The 16820-nt window shown below is 38.3% G+C and overlaps 1 protein-coding gene across 8 annotated transcripts in view; it reads left to right on the top strand.

Moving 5' to 3' along the window:
• Nucleotides 1-6821: 6821 nt before the first annotated feature.
• Nucleotides 6822-16820, top strand: part of syngap1b (synaptic Ras GTPase activating protein 1b) — a 207054-nt gene continuing 197055 nt past the window's right edge. For 4 of the 8 annotated variants that reach the window (XM_041987629.1, XM_041987628.1, XM_041987627.1 and 1 more), the window contains exon 1: nt 6823-7159. In XM_041987629.1, the coding sequence (XP_041843563.1) occupies nt 7125-7159 (35 nt within the window). In that variant the 5' untranslated portion in view covers nt 6823-7124. Of the gene's footprint in view, nt 7160-16820 lie in introns of all 8 variants that reach the window. The other 4 variants (XR_006010703.1, XM_041987630.1, XM_041987631.1 and 1 more) reach the window with 2 other exon arrangements.

Here is a 16820-nt window from a genome sequence, read left to right as displayed (position 1 = left end):
AAGGTCATAGCAAACTCTTTTGAGAGTGACACATTGATTTATGGAGGGAAATGACGGTCATCTGTAACGCTGAATTTGACATGTCAGACCTTCAGAACCTTTGTTTTTCTTTTTTAGTAGCCTAGATAACCGTTGTGTGTGTGTTTCTTTTTTTAAATTTAAGATAACTCTTAAACCAGAACAAATAAATCTCTTCTGAAGCTCCGTAAAAGAAAAAAATATTCCTCACATTCAACCTGGTGAACTAAGCAATTTAACATGCTCCTGATTATGAATTAAAAATTTTATAATGTGCTGTTTATTGGCCAGTTTTTTGTCATACACATGCAATCAAGCTTCCAACCGTCTTGTTTCATTGGTTCAGCACTATCATAGTTGGAAATCCTAAACCAAAAAATATTGTGAAAATCCTTCCAAATTATATTATTCTGATGGGTAAGATGAGTTGCATCACTGCCAAGCATGTCCTGAAGGAGGGTTTAACTGCTGTTTTTTTTTTGGCATAGTATTTAGTATTGCTGCCAACATGCAAGACAGATGTTTACTTTGTGTTTGCGCCAGTTCTCAAGATGAATGGTGCTGCCAAATAATGACTCGTAAGAATAATACAAGACCTGTGACAAATTTTGTTTTAGGGAGGCAGATGGATTACTGTAGAAATCTTGCTGCACTTTCTATTTTCATGTTAATATCAGGAGCATTAGCAAACTTTGTAGCTCCTGAGATGCAAATACGTTAATATCTTTTTGAATTTTGTAAACATTTTTTAAATATAAATAATGTTCTGGCAGATCTTGATTGCTTGTCATGTCAGTCTGAGTGTGAAGGTGTGTCAATAGACATTTTTCACAAGGACATTTTGACAAGCTACAGCAGAAATGTTGAACATGATGAAATTAATAATGAATGACTCAATACAGCTGGACTGCTATAGTTTCTGGAGGCTGATATTACTGCTGCAGCATCACTCTGCCACCATCAGGGCTTACAGGGACACATGTCAGAGCGCCTGCTAATGTCTGCCTCTGCTACCTTTACATTTGTCCACTGTAACAGTATTAAGGATCAAATGGAAATCATAACGTGTTTTCATCTTCTAGTTGAATGGAGTGATGTGTTTCCTCTTTCATTATGAATATTTTGTGTAAATTTTAGTTTAAATTAAAACGCTGGTGGTAAATAACATGGATATTTCTCAAACTTAATTCAACTTCTATCAAAGCGTGTTTGCAGTTCTATCATTTGACCACAAGATGGAGACAAAGACTCAACAGTTACACAGAGGAAGGCGCTTCTGTGTGCTGCCTTCAGGGTCCTTCTGAAACTATGAAGCTCAGAGCAAAATCCTGAAATGTATGATTTTCTTTTTGTCTTTTTTCCTCAGTTGGCTCTGTTCTTTGGACGTCAAAAACACAACATTTTTGTTTTTGAAGCAAGGAAGGAAGGGCAATGTGCCATGCAAGTGAATAAAGCGTCAGGTAAATTAACATAAAATTAGCCAGTGTGCCGTAAGCTAACTTTATCCTATGTGCCTAAAACTGTCTGCAGTTTAATCTGATTAGCTTATCTGTGGCTGTTAGCTTGAGCAAAAACGGTCAAACCTTTTTTTTTTTTTTTTTTCTAAAAAGCACACCTTGATAACTTAAACGATTAAAAAACGATCATTTTTAAAATGAACTTTAATCAGATAAAGAACAGCAATAACGTTGGCTCAGTCATTCACCCAAATTACCTTTATTTCTATTGCTCCCATTTGACTTAGAGGCAGCACAGGATGTTGTAGTGTGCCATTTTGGCTCTACAGTTTCTCATATTTTGCAGTCCGTTTTGGCATATGATCCCCCCCTCTTTTTTTTTCTTCTCATTCCAAAAGTTGATGACGAGGGGCTTGAAGGCTTTACTTTAAATTATTTATACTGGAAATATAATGTCAACATATATAAATTTAAAAAAAGGCCACCTCTGTAACCACAAGGCTATATATATATATATATATATATATATATATATATATATATATATATATATATATATATATATATAGATAGATAGATAGCTGGGATCAATAAAGTACGATACATTAAATGAACTTAAATCATATATTATAATTATATACACTCTTGAACAAAATAGTCAGAGAAAAAAGTAAAAGAATTCATATTTCACGGTGGTGTCGAAACCAGTTTGCAAGTAGAGGTTCAAAATGCAAAGAGAAGAAACAGAAACAAAAGTAGAGAGAAGGAAATGTACTGAAAACTGTATTTAAACTAAAACCGGCTGTTCATCAGTTGATCAAAGGTTTAAGACCATAACCTTAAAAATTCAGACAGACAGTCATTTTAAATTTCTTAAAAGATCCTGTAGGTTATAAGACAAAAAAGTCAAGTGGTAGACCCAAGAAAATTTACCTGCACTGAGCCGGAGAATATAGTGAACTATCCGTGGAGACACAGGCCCTTACAGATGCTGACTGCAGCCCAATAACCATAATATGACATCTGAGAGAGAAGGGCTTTAAGAACATAAAACATCTTCAAACACCACGTCTCCTCCCACACCACAAGCCTACATGTTTGGACTTTTTAAAGAACCACCAAACATGGGACATTGAAAGGTGGAGTAAAGTTCTATTCTCTGATGAGAATAATCTTAACCTGGATGGTCCTGATGGCTTTCAACATTATTGGCATGACAAGGAAATCCCACTGGAGATGTTTTCTAGTCTGGGTGCTTTTTCCTTCAATGGAACAATGGAGTTTCAGGTTGTTCAGGGCGTCAAAGTGCCACTAGCTATGTGGAGATGTTGCAGTAGGATCCCTCTAGACTGAGGTCCCTCGCAATGTGTGAGTCTTTCAACAGGACAAAGCTGCAGTGCACCACACCTGCCTCACTAAAGTCTTCTTCCAGGAGAGTAATGTCAGTCTTTTGGACCATCCTGCATGTTTCCCTGATTTAAATCCCATTGAAAATGTTTGGGGCTGGAATGCTGCTTGTATAGCGCAATGGTTGCAAACAATGATGCCATTGGCTGTTGTTTTGGTTGAGTGGCTGCCCCGCTAGTAGTGGCTAAATTGCTAGGTCTACTTTGTGCCAAACTGGCAGGCTGTGCAGACTGTGCTTGCTTTCCGTACAATTACTTGGTGGTATTCCTTTAAATGATTAAACAAAATTTTTGTATTGCTGCTTTTTGAGGCACCAGTCGCTGACATACCATGCACATCCGCTTAATTTGCTCCACACGCTTTTGGAGATACACACAACCGACATTGTGACCTCATCTTTGGAGGCTGTTATCACTCAAACTTCTGCCATGTTTAATCGAGTAAATAGGCTCACAGCTGATCACTTTGATCAACCAGAAATTTATCACGATCATTAAGCACATCATATGATCGCCGAGCTCTACATGGTACATTCATTTTTGCAACAAATATCTTACTATTTTAAGGTATTGGCTAATCTAATTTGTAAAAAAAATTGTAGTTTAGTCTGTTTCACACAACAATATACATGTCAAATTTAAATGCATGTACAAAACCAGTACCAGCACAACCCAAAAATGCTTCAATTTTTTATTTGGCCTAGTTAAACATGGAATAAAAACTACATTAGCCACATTTCTTTATAAAATTGAAAGTACGTTTGTAAGATCTGGCAACCTTTGTGGAGAAAATGACTAACGTAATAACATATTTGGCATCTTGAAACACTTTTGCTGTTATATTTCAAAGAACGAAGTAATCATGGCACTTTGATGTCATTCACATTTAAAGATGTCATTTGGACTTCTTATCGTTTAATCTAATCAAATAATGTAAACATAAATAGGCTCAGGGCTCCAAATTCAACATCAACCAACCCACCAAATGTGGATTAAATTGCATTTTGGCAGGTTTAAGTGAAAACCTACTGGCCAGTTTGGCAGGTGATCATAAACCACATTTTTAAAGTTATTTCTCCTGTTGTTGCTGTCATACATTTCCCATGAGCACTATTTTATGACTTATTCTAACCCACTGACTCTGCAACTGGTTTAAAATGTTTGGTGTTGTTTAAGTGCAAAAGCAAAGTGCAGCTAAATGAAGAGAGAAATATAAACCAAATGATGCATAAGAGGAAAAATAAAAAAAGAGTGGTAAAAAGTGACCGGATCAGCCTGAAAGGTTAGACACTGTGTCCTTCTTAAAATCCTGATATCAAGGACTTAGATCCTATCTGGCAGATCTAGCATGTTGATAGTTCACGCTCACACAGTTTAGAGTTCATGTGAAAACCCCAAACACCACTATGAGGACGCTTAAAGAAATTTGGAAAATATTCAGAGCGACACAGATTCAGACCATGACTATGAAGACTGTAGATGTGATGAGAGCTCTGAGAATATTGGACTGCATGTCAGTTAACTGAGGAGTATGTAGTTAAAATGATTATATTGATTTATTTTTTATTTTGATTTGATACATCTTTAACTTTGGACCAAAAGTTGTATTGTCATTTAAGTAATCTAAAACTTTTACTAAGCTAAAGTTTAAAGCAACTTTCCATGACCTGCATGCCACTTTCTGACCTTAAACCTCACTGCTTCTGATTCATTTTGATGGTACAATGATGGTTATTTCTGGAGCCATTGTTGTCCTCCATCGCCCCAAAGCCGAGAAATCGAAACTTTCTTTCCCTAATGGGGGCATCGTGTTACAGCTGTGTTTTGCTGCATGTGGCATTGCATCACATGCCAGAAACTGGGTGGAGGGGAAATACTAAATGTTTCCTATCACTATGATTCCATTAAGACCCGTTTCCACCAACGGATCTGGCTCGGTATGGTACAGGTCATATGCATTTGCATTTTCACAGGCAAAAACTGGGAAGGGTTCCAGAATATTCGAACTATCTCATGTTTTTAGAACCCTTCTGTTGGGGTCCCAGTCTTACTGATCTGAGCCAAAAGGGTGGAGCTTGATGATCTGCAATCTGTTGATTGGTTGAAAGAGTCATCATTTCTTGTGCCACTCAACTCAGACGTCGGAACTCTGTGCTGCCCTCTGATGGATGTATTGACTAACAACTATGCCAACTTAAAGACCCACTAAGTAACTTTCTGACCATAAAACCTCATGTTCCTGACTTGTTTGATGGCACAGTGACATCTTTTATGTGCATCTTTGGAGCTGTTGCTGCCCAGCAGTGTCCCAAGGCTGTAAAACTACACTGTACAACTTTTTATGTGATGTTGCATGATGTTACAGCTGAGTTTTGCTTTACGCACTGCATCACATGCTAGCAAATAGATATAAACACACCGGCTGTTTTGAACGTGCACTATAGCTGATTCAGCAAAAAACCACAAGAAGACGATAGTGCAGGAAGGGAGAGGACAAGAAAGAGAGACAAAGAGAGAACAAGAGATAAGACAAGAGTCAAGATAAGACTGTCTTCTACTGGCTGAAGAGAGCTCACAGTGCAGGTAGGATCCAAGATAAATGCTGAATTAACTGTCAATAGCGGCGTCTCACTGAGATAATTACAAAGGTTCTGTAGTGTGTTTTTATGGGAAGCATGAGAGTATAAGAGAAGTGATGTTTGAAACAAAGGTACCTGTTCACATAAATTTCGACAAAGTGTAATTGTAATTTGCAGACGTTTCCAATTAATGGTGGTTAGCGCGTTACCCATTATACTTGTAAAATCTCGTCTTGCGAGACTACACTTTGAGGAGGGTGGAGATTTCTAAGTCTGTAAAACTCTGCATTTCGCTGTTGTTTGCTAATAAGGATGGCAATTATATTTTCTTCTCTAGTTATTTGTAAAAAAAAGTCTCTGTCTCCGCCTGCATTTACTCATACTGCGCCACCTTTACTTGAAATGACCTGGTTATGTGACATACGTCACATCCAGGGACGTGTAAATGTTTCCATTTCACTTTGCGATATACTTCACCTCTGATAAACCACCTCATGACAATGTAAAAACTTTTTAGCAATTTTTGAGAGTTCTTTTTAATTTTAGGTTTTTCCCTTACCAGTTTTTTATTGCAATATTTAGGTTTTGTGCAATTCTTGGGGTAATGGAAACATACCTTATAGTACCTGTTGTTACACTGACAACTACCTGGAAAATCCCGCTTTAAAGTATATCAATATGTTAAGATCAGAACCTATTTGCTTCTTAAAAGGGGACAAAACAATGTTGATGCATTTTCATGAAAGAAATTTCAATTAAAAAACTACTTTTAGAAACTTTTATAATTAAACAAACCCAATTACACTGAAAATCTGGATTATTTTCACAGGAAAAAAAAGACAGAGGAAACTTATGCAATCTATATGGGCTTTAATTTAATAAGCTAAATATAATCTGTTACCAAACACAGGTTACTGGTTGGTTGGTTTATTTATTTATTTACTTATTTATTTAAAATGAACATGTTTCACTAAAAAAAGCTAATTGATATGATGCTGTAAGTAATATCTACTAGGACACACACACACACACACACACACACCGACACACACACACACACACACACACACGAACACACACACACACACACACACATTAACATTATTATAACAGCCTCGGCGATTACAAAATTACAAAGTGTAAAACGCATAAGCTAAAGATGCTATAGATATATGAAAAACGTGCGCGCCCACACACAGAAACCTGCACAGCCCGGCGCGCGCGTGCTCAGTCCTCCACCCCCTTTCTCTCTCGCGATCTCTCCCTCTTTCTCTCTCTCTCTCTCTCTCTCTCTCTCTCTCTCTCTCTCTCTCTCACTCACTCACACACACTCGCTCGTGCTTCACCCTCACACCTTAGCAGCAGCGTGCAAATAGACGCACACACATACACACACATGCACATATTCCTGCATCCTGTATTTATTTATTTTTTTAATGCACCGGGCGCTTTATAAGCGGTCGTGGATTATGATGCCAGTTTTTATATCAGAGGAATATTGGCCTCTTCTTCATCTCCATTTGTGAAGAGCAGCAAATCGCGTGTTTTTATTATTATTTTTTAATTTATTTATTTTGAAACAGATTTATTTGTAATGAATTAATTTGGTATCTTCTGTTACTTCTGAGCACCGAGAGACCGCCGAGACGCAAAGCCTACATTCAATGCTGTTGGAACATGTCCTATGTTCCCTTTCAAGGTAAGCCAGAGATGTTTTCTATTTTTTATTTATTTTTTTTTTCTTTTTTACACCCACTGCATCTTTCTTTTCTGTCCTTCTCCCCTGTTCCTCACCATTCCCTCTCTGTCGCTCTCTGTCCCTCTCCTTCCCCTCTATCATACAAAATATCAGAAAGCACCATAGCCGACAGGTGCATGGAGATAGCCCAGAGTGTCTTGTAGATAGATGCCCGCACACGCGCGCACATCCAGCGCAGCGTCTGTCGGTGTGGAGCTGTGCATGCAGCAATTATAGTATTTTAATAAGGTATGCGTGTGTACTGATGGCATGGTGTAATCTTGCAAGTGAATTCCTCTGTTTGAGAGCTGACAAATAAATACGTTATAATCCCGTTTTAGATTAGTCTCTCAAGGAGTTTATAGCACTACATCTCACTTGTGTCTTCACTGCTCGAATGTAACCCGCATGTTTTAGTGTGATATCCCTTTAATGTGCTTGAATTGCATCAGAGATTAGAATGTTTTTATTCGTGCATACCATAAATATGGGACTTCTCTGTGCTGTTGTATTCTCTTAGCAGCCTGGGTGGACTGTATCCTTCCACCCTGTGTGCAAAACTTTGGACCACAGAAATGTGTACATGACCAGAATGAGAGGCTACTTCTTTCTTGCAGGTCTTTTCATTCCCTCACTCTTGAACATGAGTGGGTGAAAGGCGCTTCAGTGCATGGTAAAAGCCAGATTCCTCTTTGGTATCGTTGCACTGCAACTGTGACTAATGCTATATGTGAGCAGGCGTGCTGCAGTGAGCTGCCTCGCATCTACCCAGTAGAAATTTGTAGCATGTGTGTATGTGTGTGATTAGATTTGGAAGAAGAAAAAAAAAAAAAAAGGCAAAGTGTGATGTAGGGAGTTTGACCAGAGTGAGATGTAAAGGCCAGCGCAAAGTTTGGAGCAGCTGTGGAGGACTGAGGGTTTCGTGGTTTGTGTGAGTATACCTGCTCTGAAAAGGAGGGAGGATCCAAAAAGGTTGTAGGGATATGTGTGTGCGTGAGGAAGACAGCGGTGTGTAGTCAGTGCGTGGGTTCAGGAGAGTGGAGGTGTGCCGCATGTGACTGCATGGGTGAAACTGAGCGATGGTGTGCATGTCTGTGTGTGTGGGGATCAGACCTCTTACCCTTTGTAGAACATCATGTGTGCCTTCAAAATGGAGACTGATCTCAAAGTGAAACACTAAACTGTCAGGTCCTGGACTTCACAGTGACCCTGGAGTCATCATCTGAGTCATACATAAAAAGAGAGCCCAAATTTAACCGAGGCAGCTGGCTCCCTTCCCTTTCACTCTGCTCCTTGTTCTCTCAGAGCAGAGCAGATAATGGCCAAAATGCCCTCTTGTGCAAGTGGAACCATAGAAGTTGGTTGCATAATGTTGGTGAGATGCTCTGCCGCTGTGTTTGTGTGTGTGTGTGTGTTCAAGCCCACTTTGGGAGTCATTGCCAGGAAATTGTGAGCACAGTGCCGCACCTTCCAAACATGCCAGTGATGGCACTGAGTACTCTTTCTCTGTGGTTGCAGTGTTCTCTCATTTTCAGCACTGTTTTTGGAGCAAATCAGTGTTTAGTCTTATCCAGTTCAGAACATCTGCTTGAGGGTTTAAAACCTCTGCAGTCATGTTTTATGGCTTCAGAATTTATTATAAAATAAATAAATAAATAAATAAATAAAATAACAATATAAAATTTCTTAGTAATAATAATTAGGGAAATATTTTAGGTTTATATTCTATTTACTTATTGTGTTTAGACTGTAATCAAATTTAAGACGACATTTTGGAAATTATATATGTTTCCACTTCCTTTTCTGATATTTTAAAGACTCAGAAACAAATAAGCAGCCCAATCAATGATGAAAGTAAGCTGTATTATATATTGTGGTCAACTACTTCAATGCTCTCAAGACAGCTCTATACATTAGAAGCTCCATGGTTACTCAAAGCGATTATGTAATCCCGTGTGATACTTATTGCTGCACTGTGACTCAACATTCAGAGATAAAATATGTGGTAAGAGGGCTGATATTAGTGTGACATTGATTTGTGATGAGATACAGATCCACATAGCGGGAGAAGAGGTGGGGGCTCCACTGTCTTGCAGATGTAGTTGAGCCCACACTGACGAGTGTGTTCAGCTAATGTACCAGGCAAGCCATTTGCAGTCATGCCAAGTCCCGGCTCACATGAACAGGCAGTTAGTGGGAGGCAGGCAGCAGCAGAGATGGGCCTTCCTATCTTGGCTAATCTTTCCTCTCCCTCATTCGCTCACTTCAGCTCACACCTCCTTCTTTTCTCCTTCATTCTCTTTCTCTGCAACGCTGTGGTCGACCCCCCTCACACTGAACCACCCACACATGCTTTTCTACCTCTATGCTGTCTCCTGTCCCTCTCCCTCTTTCCCTTCTCTAGATGGACATATTCAGGAGTGCAGATGGACACTATGGAAGCAGACAGCTAGCCACAGAGCTATCCCTGGCCATGTTGATTTTACAGTAGTTTGATACAGCAGCTCCTGTCAAGCATGACCATAGTTAAAGAGACAGCACACCACCAATGCACTGCAGCACTCTTCTTCTCTCTCTTCTCCATCCCTCTCTTTCTCCCATGTGACATAAGGGGCTGTCTTACACCCCTTCACTTCTCAGGCTGTGCCAAGAACCATCATCTGTTAGACCATTACTGTACAGCATGTGCGAAATTCACCCAGGCCTGTGCACTAGATGATCTGTCAAAGGAGAAAGCCCATTCATTCTCCACTTGGTCCCAGAGTTGCATTTGCAGCGGCTTTTTTCAAGTGTTGTGTCGACTTAGCAGCTCTGTTGACCGGCGATTAGCGCTTGGGAGAAGTGATTTGCTCAGATCTCCAGCTGGAGAGCATCTCCACTGATGGTGATAGTAGTGATCACTATAGTGATCTCATTTTTTGCAAATCAAAGAACCTTCTGCCTAAGTTCAGGGACATTTTAAATTTGCTGGCCGAATCCCCGCCAGACGAGGAAAGTCAGCCCTTCTAAATGTCAAACTAGACTGTGCCCTCAGCTTTCTAGATAATCCCCACAGCCCCCCAGTCACAGTCATGTAATAGTGTCAGGAAGAATCACTGATGTCCTTATTCTGGCTTGCAGACTGAACGTTAATAAGGGTTCTGTAGGCTTTCTTTACTTTGCGCTCACATTATACTGCACCAACTTATTAGCATGTGGAAGGATCTTATGAATAAAGACAAGGGATGGTGCACAGAAGTTATTTATTAAGCTTATTCAAGTTCTTTGATACTCTGGATTTCAACCAATAGCAGCATAGCATGGCATCCTCGTCAGCAAATGTGTCCATGTTAATTTAAATTTAATGTACACTACAGACACATTTTCAGATACTGTCAAGTTTTCAACATTTTGTGTTTCATACAAGAGCGTAAAAAATCTTATTGGAATATGTAGTTGAAAAACATATTCCTACCATTGTACTCAAGCTGTACTTTATAAAAGTATGTTTTAAGCAATGCATTCTCAGGCTGTGCCATGGCATCTTCAAATCTTCTAAGATACAATCCTTCATAGCCTGTTCTCATAAAATAATTAATAGTTATTTCACGGTAAGTCATGTTGCGCTGTATTAGTAAACATTTTAGTAGCTTTGCCCTGCATTTAGCATTTCATGCTATGTACTGTGAGAACACACAATCTTGTCCTGTGCTCTTACCCTCACCGTAACCATTTGGTGTGCCATATTATTACTGATCCCATTTACATGACCATCAAAATTTGATAACGTGGAATAATCAGATAATTGTAATGATCTGATCTGATGCATCTACATGCATTGATGAAATACGATATTCAAAAGACCCTTTTCTACATGTTCCAGCACATTATCCGATTTTTTTTCAGAGTACATACATACACAGTGATGTAACTTCCTGTCTTTTTTCAGTCTTGTAAGACACTGAAAAGTGATGCAATATTTTAAACATGCACAAATAAAAAAAACGAAAAAACAAAAGAAAATCTTATATGGGTCTACAGACAAAGACATCAGTGTAATGGAGAAAGTTTAGGTCTGTTAATCCGTTTTCTCAAAAATTAGATTATGAACATTGAGCCTCTTCACATGCACATAAGAAATCTGATTATTACCTGATTTCTGGAGTTATCAGATAATTCCATGGGTCAAGTAAACAGCTAAATCTAATACACTTTATCAGATAATGGCAGTTATGTGATTTTAACAAACTGGATTAACACCTCAATATGCCGTTACCCACATCTGCGACACGACCATGTCTTTCAGGTCTTGCTGGTCTACAGTGAAATACTAGATAGTGATGTGTGTGCCTTCTTAATTATGTAAAATGAATACAATTAGACTGTCATAGTTTCTGGTTTTTGGTTTAGTTGTTGTGGTTGTTTTACTGTCTTATAGTTTTTCATGATCTCAGTCCTGTTTTGCTTCCTGTTCATCAGCACACCTGGTTTAATTTGCTCATCTGCTTCACCTGCTCCTTGTTAGATGTCCTCAGTATTTTTACCCCTTGGTTTCAGTTACTCTTTGCCAGATCATTGTCATGTTTACCCAGTTTCATCTTTGTAAGTCCTTTAATTCTTTTCTTTAAAGACTTATTCCTGCACCCGTCTGCCTCCTGCCTTTTTGTACTGCATATGGGTCCTCATAATCCACACACTGTGACATAGGCATAGGTAAGCATCTGGAGTAATTGGAAGTAAGATGCAGTCCATCAGTACTGTAAAAAATGGAATTTCTTATTCCCCGGGAACGTTCTGAAATAAAATGACTACTGGAGATGCATCCTTTTCCACCTCTGGGGTCTTTTTATATCCTTGGTCACAAAAGTAGGCTGCTCAGTTTTATAGCCTTGCACAGTAAACTATTTCTTGTATATGAATAGTCTTGAAGGGTTGATCTGATGTATTTTTAGAAAAGAATAAATTCTTAGTCCAGTTTTGTCGTCACTTTGTGTTTTTGTTCAACATCAGTGGATTAGGTTCTGCCTCCAGTTGATCCTCTTTTCTGTATTTTCCTGTCTGTTGCCCAACACAAAACTAGCTTTAGTAAAGGATGCCAGGGCCCTTACCTTTAGTGCTTCATTGATACTGGGGGATCTACATAAGGGCTACTGGAACAGAGTTGCTGGGAGGAGTGGATTTTTAGATTCAGCTGTATTTTGGATGGATGGAGGATTCAATCCTGCTGCAAAGCCTGAGTGTAATGACTCAATGTGGTTTTGCAGCGTGAGGGAATGCCTTGGCTTTTGATTGATCTTGTCAGGATTCAGCTAAAAGGTCAGGATGAGCTGCCTCCTCCCTCCTGAGCCAATCACAGGGCTGCCAATCTGGAATAATTATATCCCTCTGGATATGGTTGGCTCATAAGATTTGCAGGCATGATGTCATCCAATCCCACGCAACCAAGGACATGTTAGTTTACAGTAAATATGTCATTATTATGGGTCATGGTGTGAGTGGATGGACTTCTCCCCCAAGATGGAGTCATGCTCTGAAATGATAAAAGGAAAAAAAAAGAAGAAAAATCACCTATAATTCTGATCAAAGTACAGACCTCATTTCAAGGAAAGTTTGGGGAATTTTCTAACATGCAACAAGAAATCTTACATCTGTAAGTTCTTTATTAATTTGAACCATTATTTAAAATACGCTTTCAAAAAATGTAAATGAAATAAAATAAAATAAATCATGCCCAGGAGTTCAAGTATCAGTCTTCTTCCTGAGTGGGGAAGAATGGAGCAGGAAAATGAAAGGTGGATTGGTGTGGCATCACCAGAGATGTGGGTTCTGCATCGGTCTGTCATTGTGAAAAAGGAGCTGAGCCAAAAGGTGAAGCTCTTGATTTACCGGTTGATCTACGTTCCTGCCCTCACATATGGTCATGAGCTGTGGGTAGTGACCAAAAGAATGAGATTGTGATTACAACTGGCCAAAATGAGTTTCCTCCTCAGTGTGTTTGGGCTCTCAATTACAGCAAGGGTGAGAAGTTTCATCATTCAAGAGTGGCTCTGAGTAGAGCCGCTGGTCCTCCACATTCAGAGGAGCCAGATGAGGTGGCTGATGTATCTGCTTGGATACCTCCAGGACAGCTCTCAGGTGAGGTGTTCTGCGCAGATGCCACTAGAAGGAGGACTTGGACAAGATCCGGGTCATGCTTGAGGGACTGCGTCTCTTGGTTGGCCTGGGAAGTCCTCAGGATTCACCTGGAAGAGCTGACAGAATTTACTGTGGAGAGGGAAGTCTGGGCTTTTCTGCTCAAGCTGCTACTCCTGCAACCTGACTTTGGATAAGCGTCAAAATGGTTTAGAACTTAATATCTACCAGTACTAACCCAGAAACTCACTACAGTGTTTCTGAACTGGGCTTCAGAAACAACTATATGGAATATTTTGGTACAAGACATTTACAAGACATTTATCAGGCAAATTGCAAATGACATTTTTGTAAGGTAAAGTGTAGAAGTTTATTCTGTTTCTTTGGTTTTGTTTACTCTCCTGCACAAATGTTCAACAAAATGAACGTGCAAAACTCATTGGAAGAGAAACGTAAAAAGATGTAAAATGTACAAAGCTGACATGGAAGTTTAAAGCACATTGCTTTCCACTTTCCTTTGTCCCCTTTTTTCTCCTTAAAAGCATTGCTAAATAAACAGAGTTGAACATGTTTAAACTGAACATGATGATGTACTATTTAAAGACATTGTAAACGCTGCATCTCTCTTGGGTAAGTCATTAAGAATGGAGATTTTTAACATTTTTCTTGATTGCATGTCTGCAACATTTTGTGTTATAGACCAACATAACTAATGCAATTTCTTTGACAAGATGCAGATATACTAATGAGGTAACAAAAAAGTGAAACCATATTTACACAAAAAAAGCCAAACAGCCTGTAATGGCAACATCCTGTGCTTCCACTTGAGGTTGAACTTAAAGCAACTCTACTGAACTAGCAGATTTTCACACTTTAGCACCCCCTAATGGATACTAATTCAGAACGTGGTATTAATTGAGCAAGGAAATGTGTGTCCATCACCACCCTACAGAACCTTCTAGGTTACTGTTATTATACTGTTCATTATAATGTAGATTTATATTGTTTTATCTCGGCTGGCTGTTGCATGACTTCAGTCTCTTTGTTGGCGGTGAGAATGCACCAAAGGAAAAACACCCTGAATAGTATGTTGTCCTCTGTGGAGGTCAGTTTTTTTTTTTTTTTGTTGTGGACAGCGGCTTCTTCAGTCCTGAGCCAGATGTAGTTTAGTGTTTCATCTTGCAGTGAGAGGACCCAGGTTTGATCCTTTTCTGTGCTCAGTTTGCACGTTTGTGTGGGTTTTCTCTTGTTTCCTCCCACACTGCAAAGATGCACAAGTCAGGCAGAGTGGAAACTCTACATTGCTCATAGGGATGAATGTGAGCGTGAGTGGATGTCTGCCTGATGTGGAAGTTCAACCTGTGATGAACTGGCAGCCTGCCCAGTGTCCTGTTATCGGCCCAGTGCATGCTGGGATAGGTTGTAGCCCCAGGTATGCCAGAGAAAGAATCCAGTCGACAGAAAAATTAAATGAAATGATCACTCTAATATATCTTTTAGTTTCCATTTAGATATCAAAGCAGTTGTTTAAAATGTGGCTTTTTGTCATTCATAGATTAAATATTTTAGATCAGAAAATATCTTAGAGCTTAAATGATTAGTTAAATAATTAGTTATTTAATGGATAATTAATCAAATGATTTATTTATTTCTGTTTTGCAAAAAAAAAGCCAAATATTTCCCATTTATAGCCTTTCAGGTTTTAATGAAAGTGGTTGTTATTTCTTAATAATCTTTCAGATTTCATCTATGAACTTTAGGGCATTTAACCCCTTAATGCCTCAATTTATTTACAGTTATATAAAATATAAATGCAGCGAAACATGACAAAAAGACAAAGACAGGAATTAAATAAAATACAATTAAATATAAAATAAAATGAAACAATTAAAACATGTAAATAATTTAAAAAGAAGATACATACATAAATAGGAGCAAATAAAATTAAATATAGTAATAAATATAGTAAAATAAAATAAACAAAAGCCATAAGTGGTCACAAAATTAATCCATTTGTGTGTGTATATATATATATATATATATATATATATATATATATATATATATATATATATAAACTAATAAGTCTATAGATGTTTTCATTATCTTTAGATATGATTTAGGTGTTACATTGGTCCACCTCTTGGAAGATTTGGTGGTTAATATCTTTAAATGATAGGATAAAATCTGCAATTGAAGATGGAAGAAAGATGGTTTTATAAAAGCTGCTCACTTCTTGATTTCATTTCCTGTATGGTTAGGTTTAGGCAAAAAAAGTACTCTATATTACCAAAAGTATTTGGACATCCCTTTAAAATCGTTATATTTAGTTGTCCAACCACTTCCATGAGCGAGTTTGGTGGGGAGGAACTCGAGTGTGTGTATGGAGTCTTTGCTTCATCTTGATAGAACACCTTTGGGAATTAGAGTGGAGGCTGTGAGCCAGGCATTATTGGCCAACATCAGCAAATGCACTCCAGGAAGAGTGGTAAAAATGCCCATAAACACACTCGTAGTCCTAGAGGAGTTGAAGCTGTAATAGCTCAAAGGGTGGGCCAACTCCATATTAAACCCTACAGATTAAGACCCGGATGCCGTTAAAGTTCGTGTGCATGTAAAGGCAGATGTCCCAAAACTTTGGTCAATATAAACTGGTTTGTTCTGTTCAGATTTTCACCAAGGGTACTACCCAGTAGTTCAACCTGTTCACATCCAAGGCCATCTGTTACGGGCAAGCTGGTGATGCTTCTGAGATAGAACATAGTGTTCGGATACAGCAGAGACAACACTATTGAATGGTGAGATCAAACTTTGTCATTCAATCAGACCTTAGATCAAAATTATATTGGGACAGTAAGAACCAGTTTCCCTTTCACTTTTGCTCAGATTTATTTAAACTTTCACTTGGTAGTTCTTAGTTTAAAATAAACCTTTTTACATGTACACAATACTCCAGGCCACTTGGTGGCAGTAATTTGTTTTTGCCAACCACCAAAAAACAAAACGAAAAAGAAAAATCAAAAGCTCTCTCTCTCTCTCTCTCTCTCTCTCTCTATATATATATATATATATATATATATATATATATATATATTGGAACCATTGTGGAAACTAAAACAGGTTGAAGAAATACATGAGAGAAAATCATGGTCATATAAATAAATAAATAAATAAATATAATATAATAACAATATATATATATATATATATATATATATATATATATGCTAATGTTTATTCCTCCAAAGGGAGGCATGGTAGAAAAAGTTTGGAAACCACATTGTAAACCTGCAGGACTACAGCCCTTTAAGGACTGAATTGCGTAACCCTGATCTATGACATCAATGTATAATACAGTTGACCTTTTTGTTAAAGCTTTGTTTTTGCTTTACTTTAAATTTGCACCATTTATTCTCGGTTTATTTGCAGCAGGCACCATGTGATTAAGTTGTGGAAATATGTTGTGGATTAAAACTGACCGAAGAATCTTTCCCAGTGTGATGCATTAAAT

The sequence above is a fragment of the Melanotaenia boesemani genome, chromosome 6, assembly GCF_017639745.1.
Source record: "Melanotaenia boesemani isolate fMelBoe1 chromosome 6, fMelBoe1.pri, whole genome shotgun sequence".
In the NCBI taxonomy this organism is placed as follows: domain Eukaryota; kingdom Metazoa; phylum Chordata; class Actinopteri; order Atheriniformes; family Melanotaeniidae; genus Melanotaenia; species Melanotaenia boesemani.
This window is presented reverse-complemented; position numbering and strand designations above follow the sequence as displayed.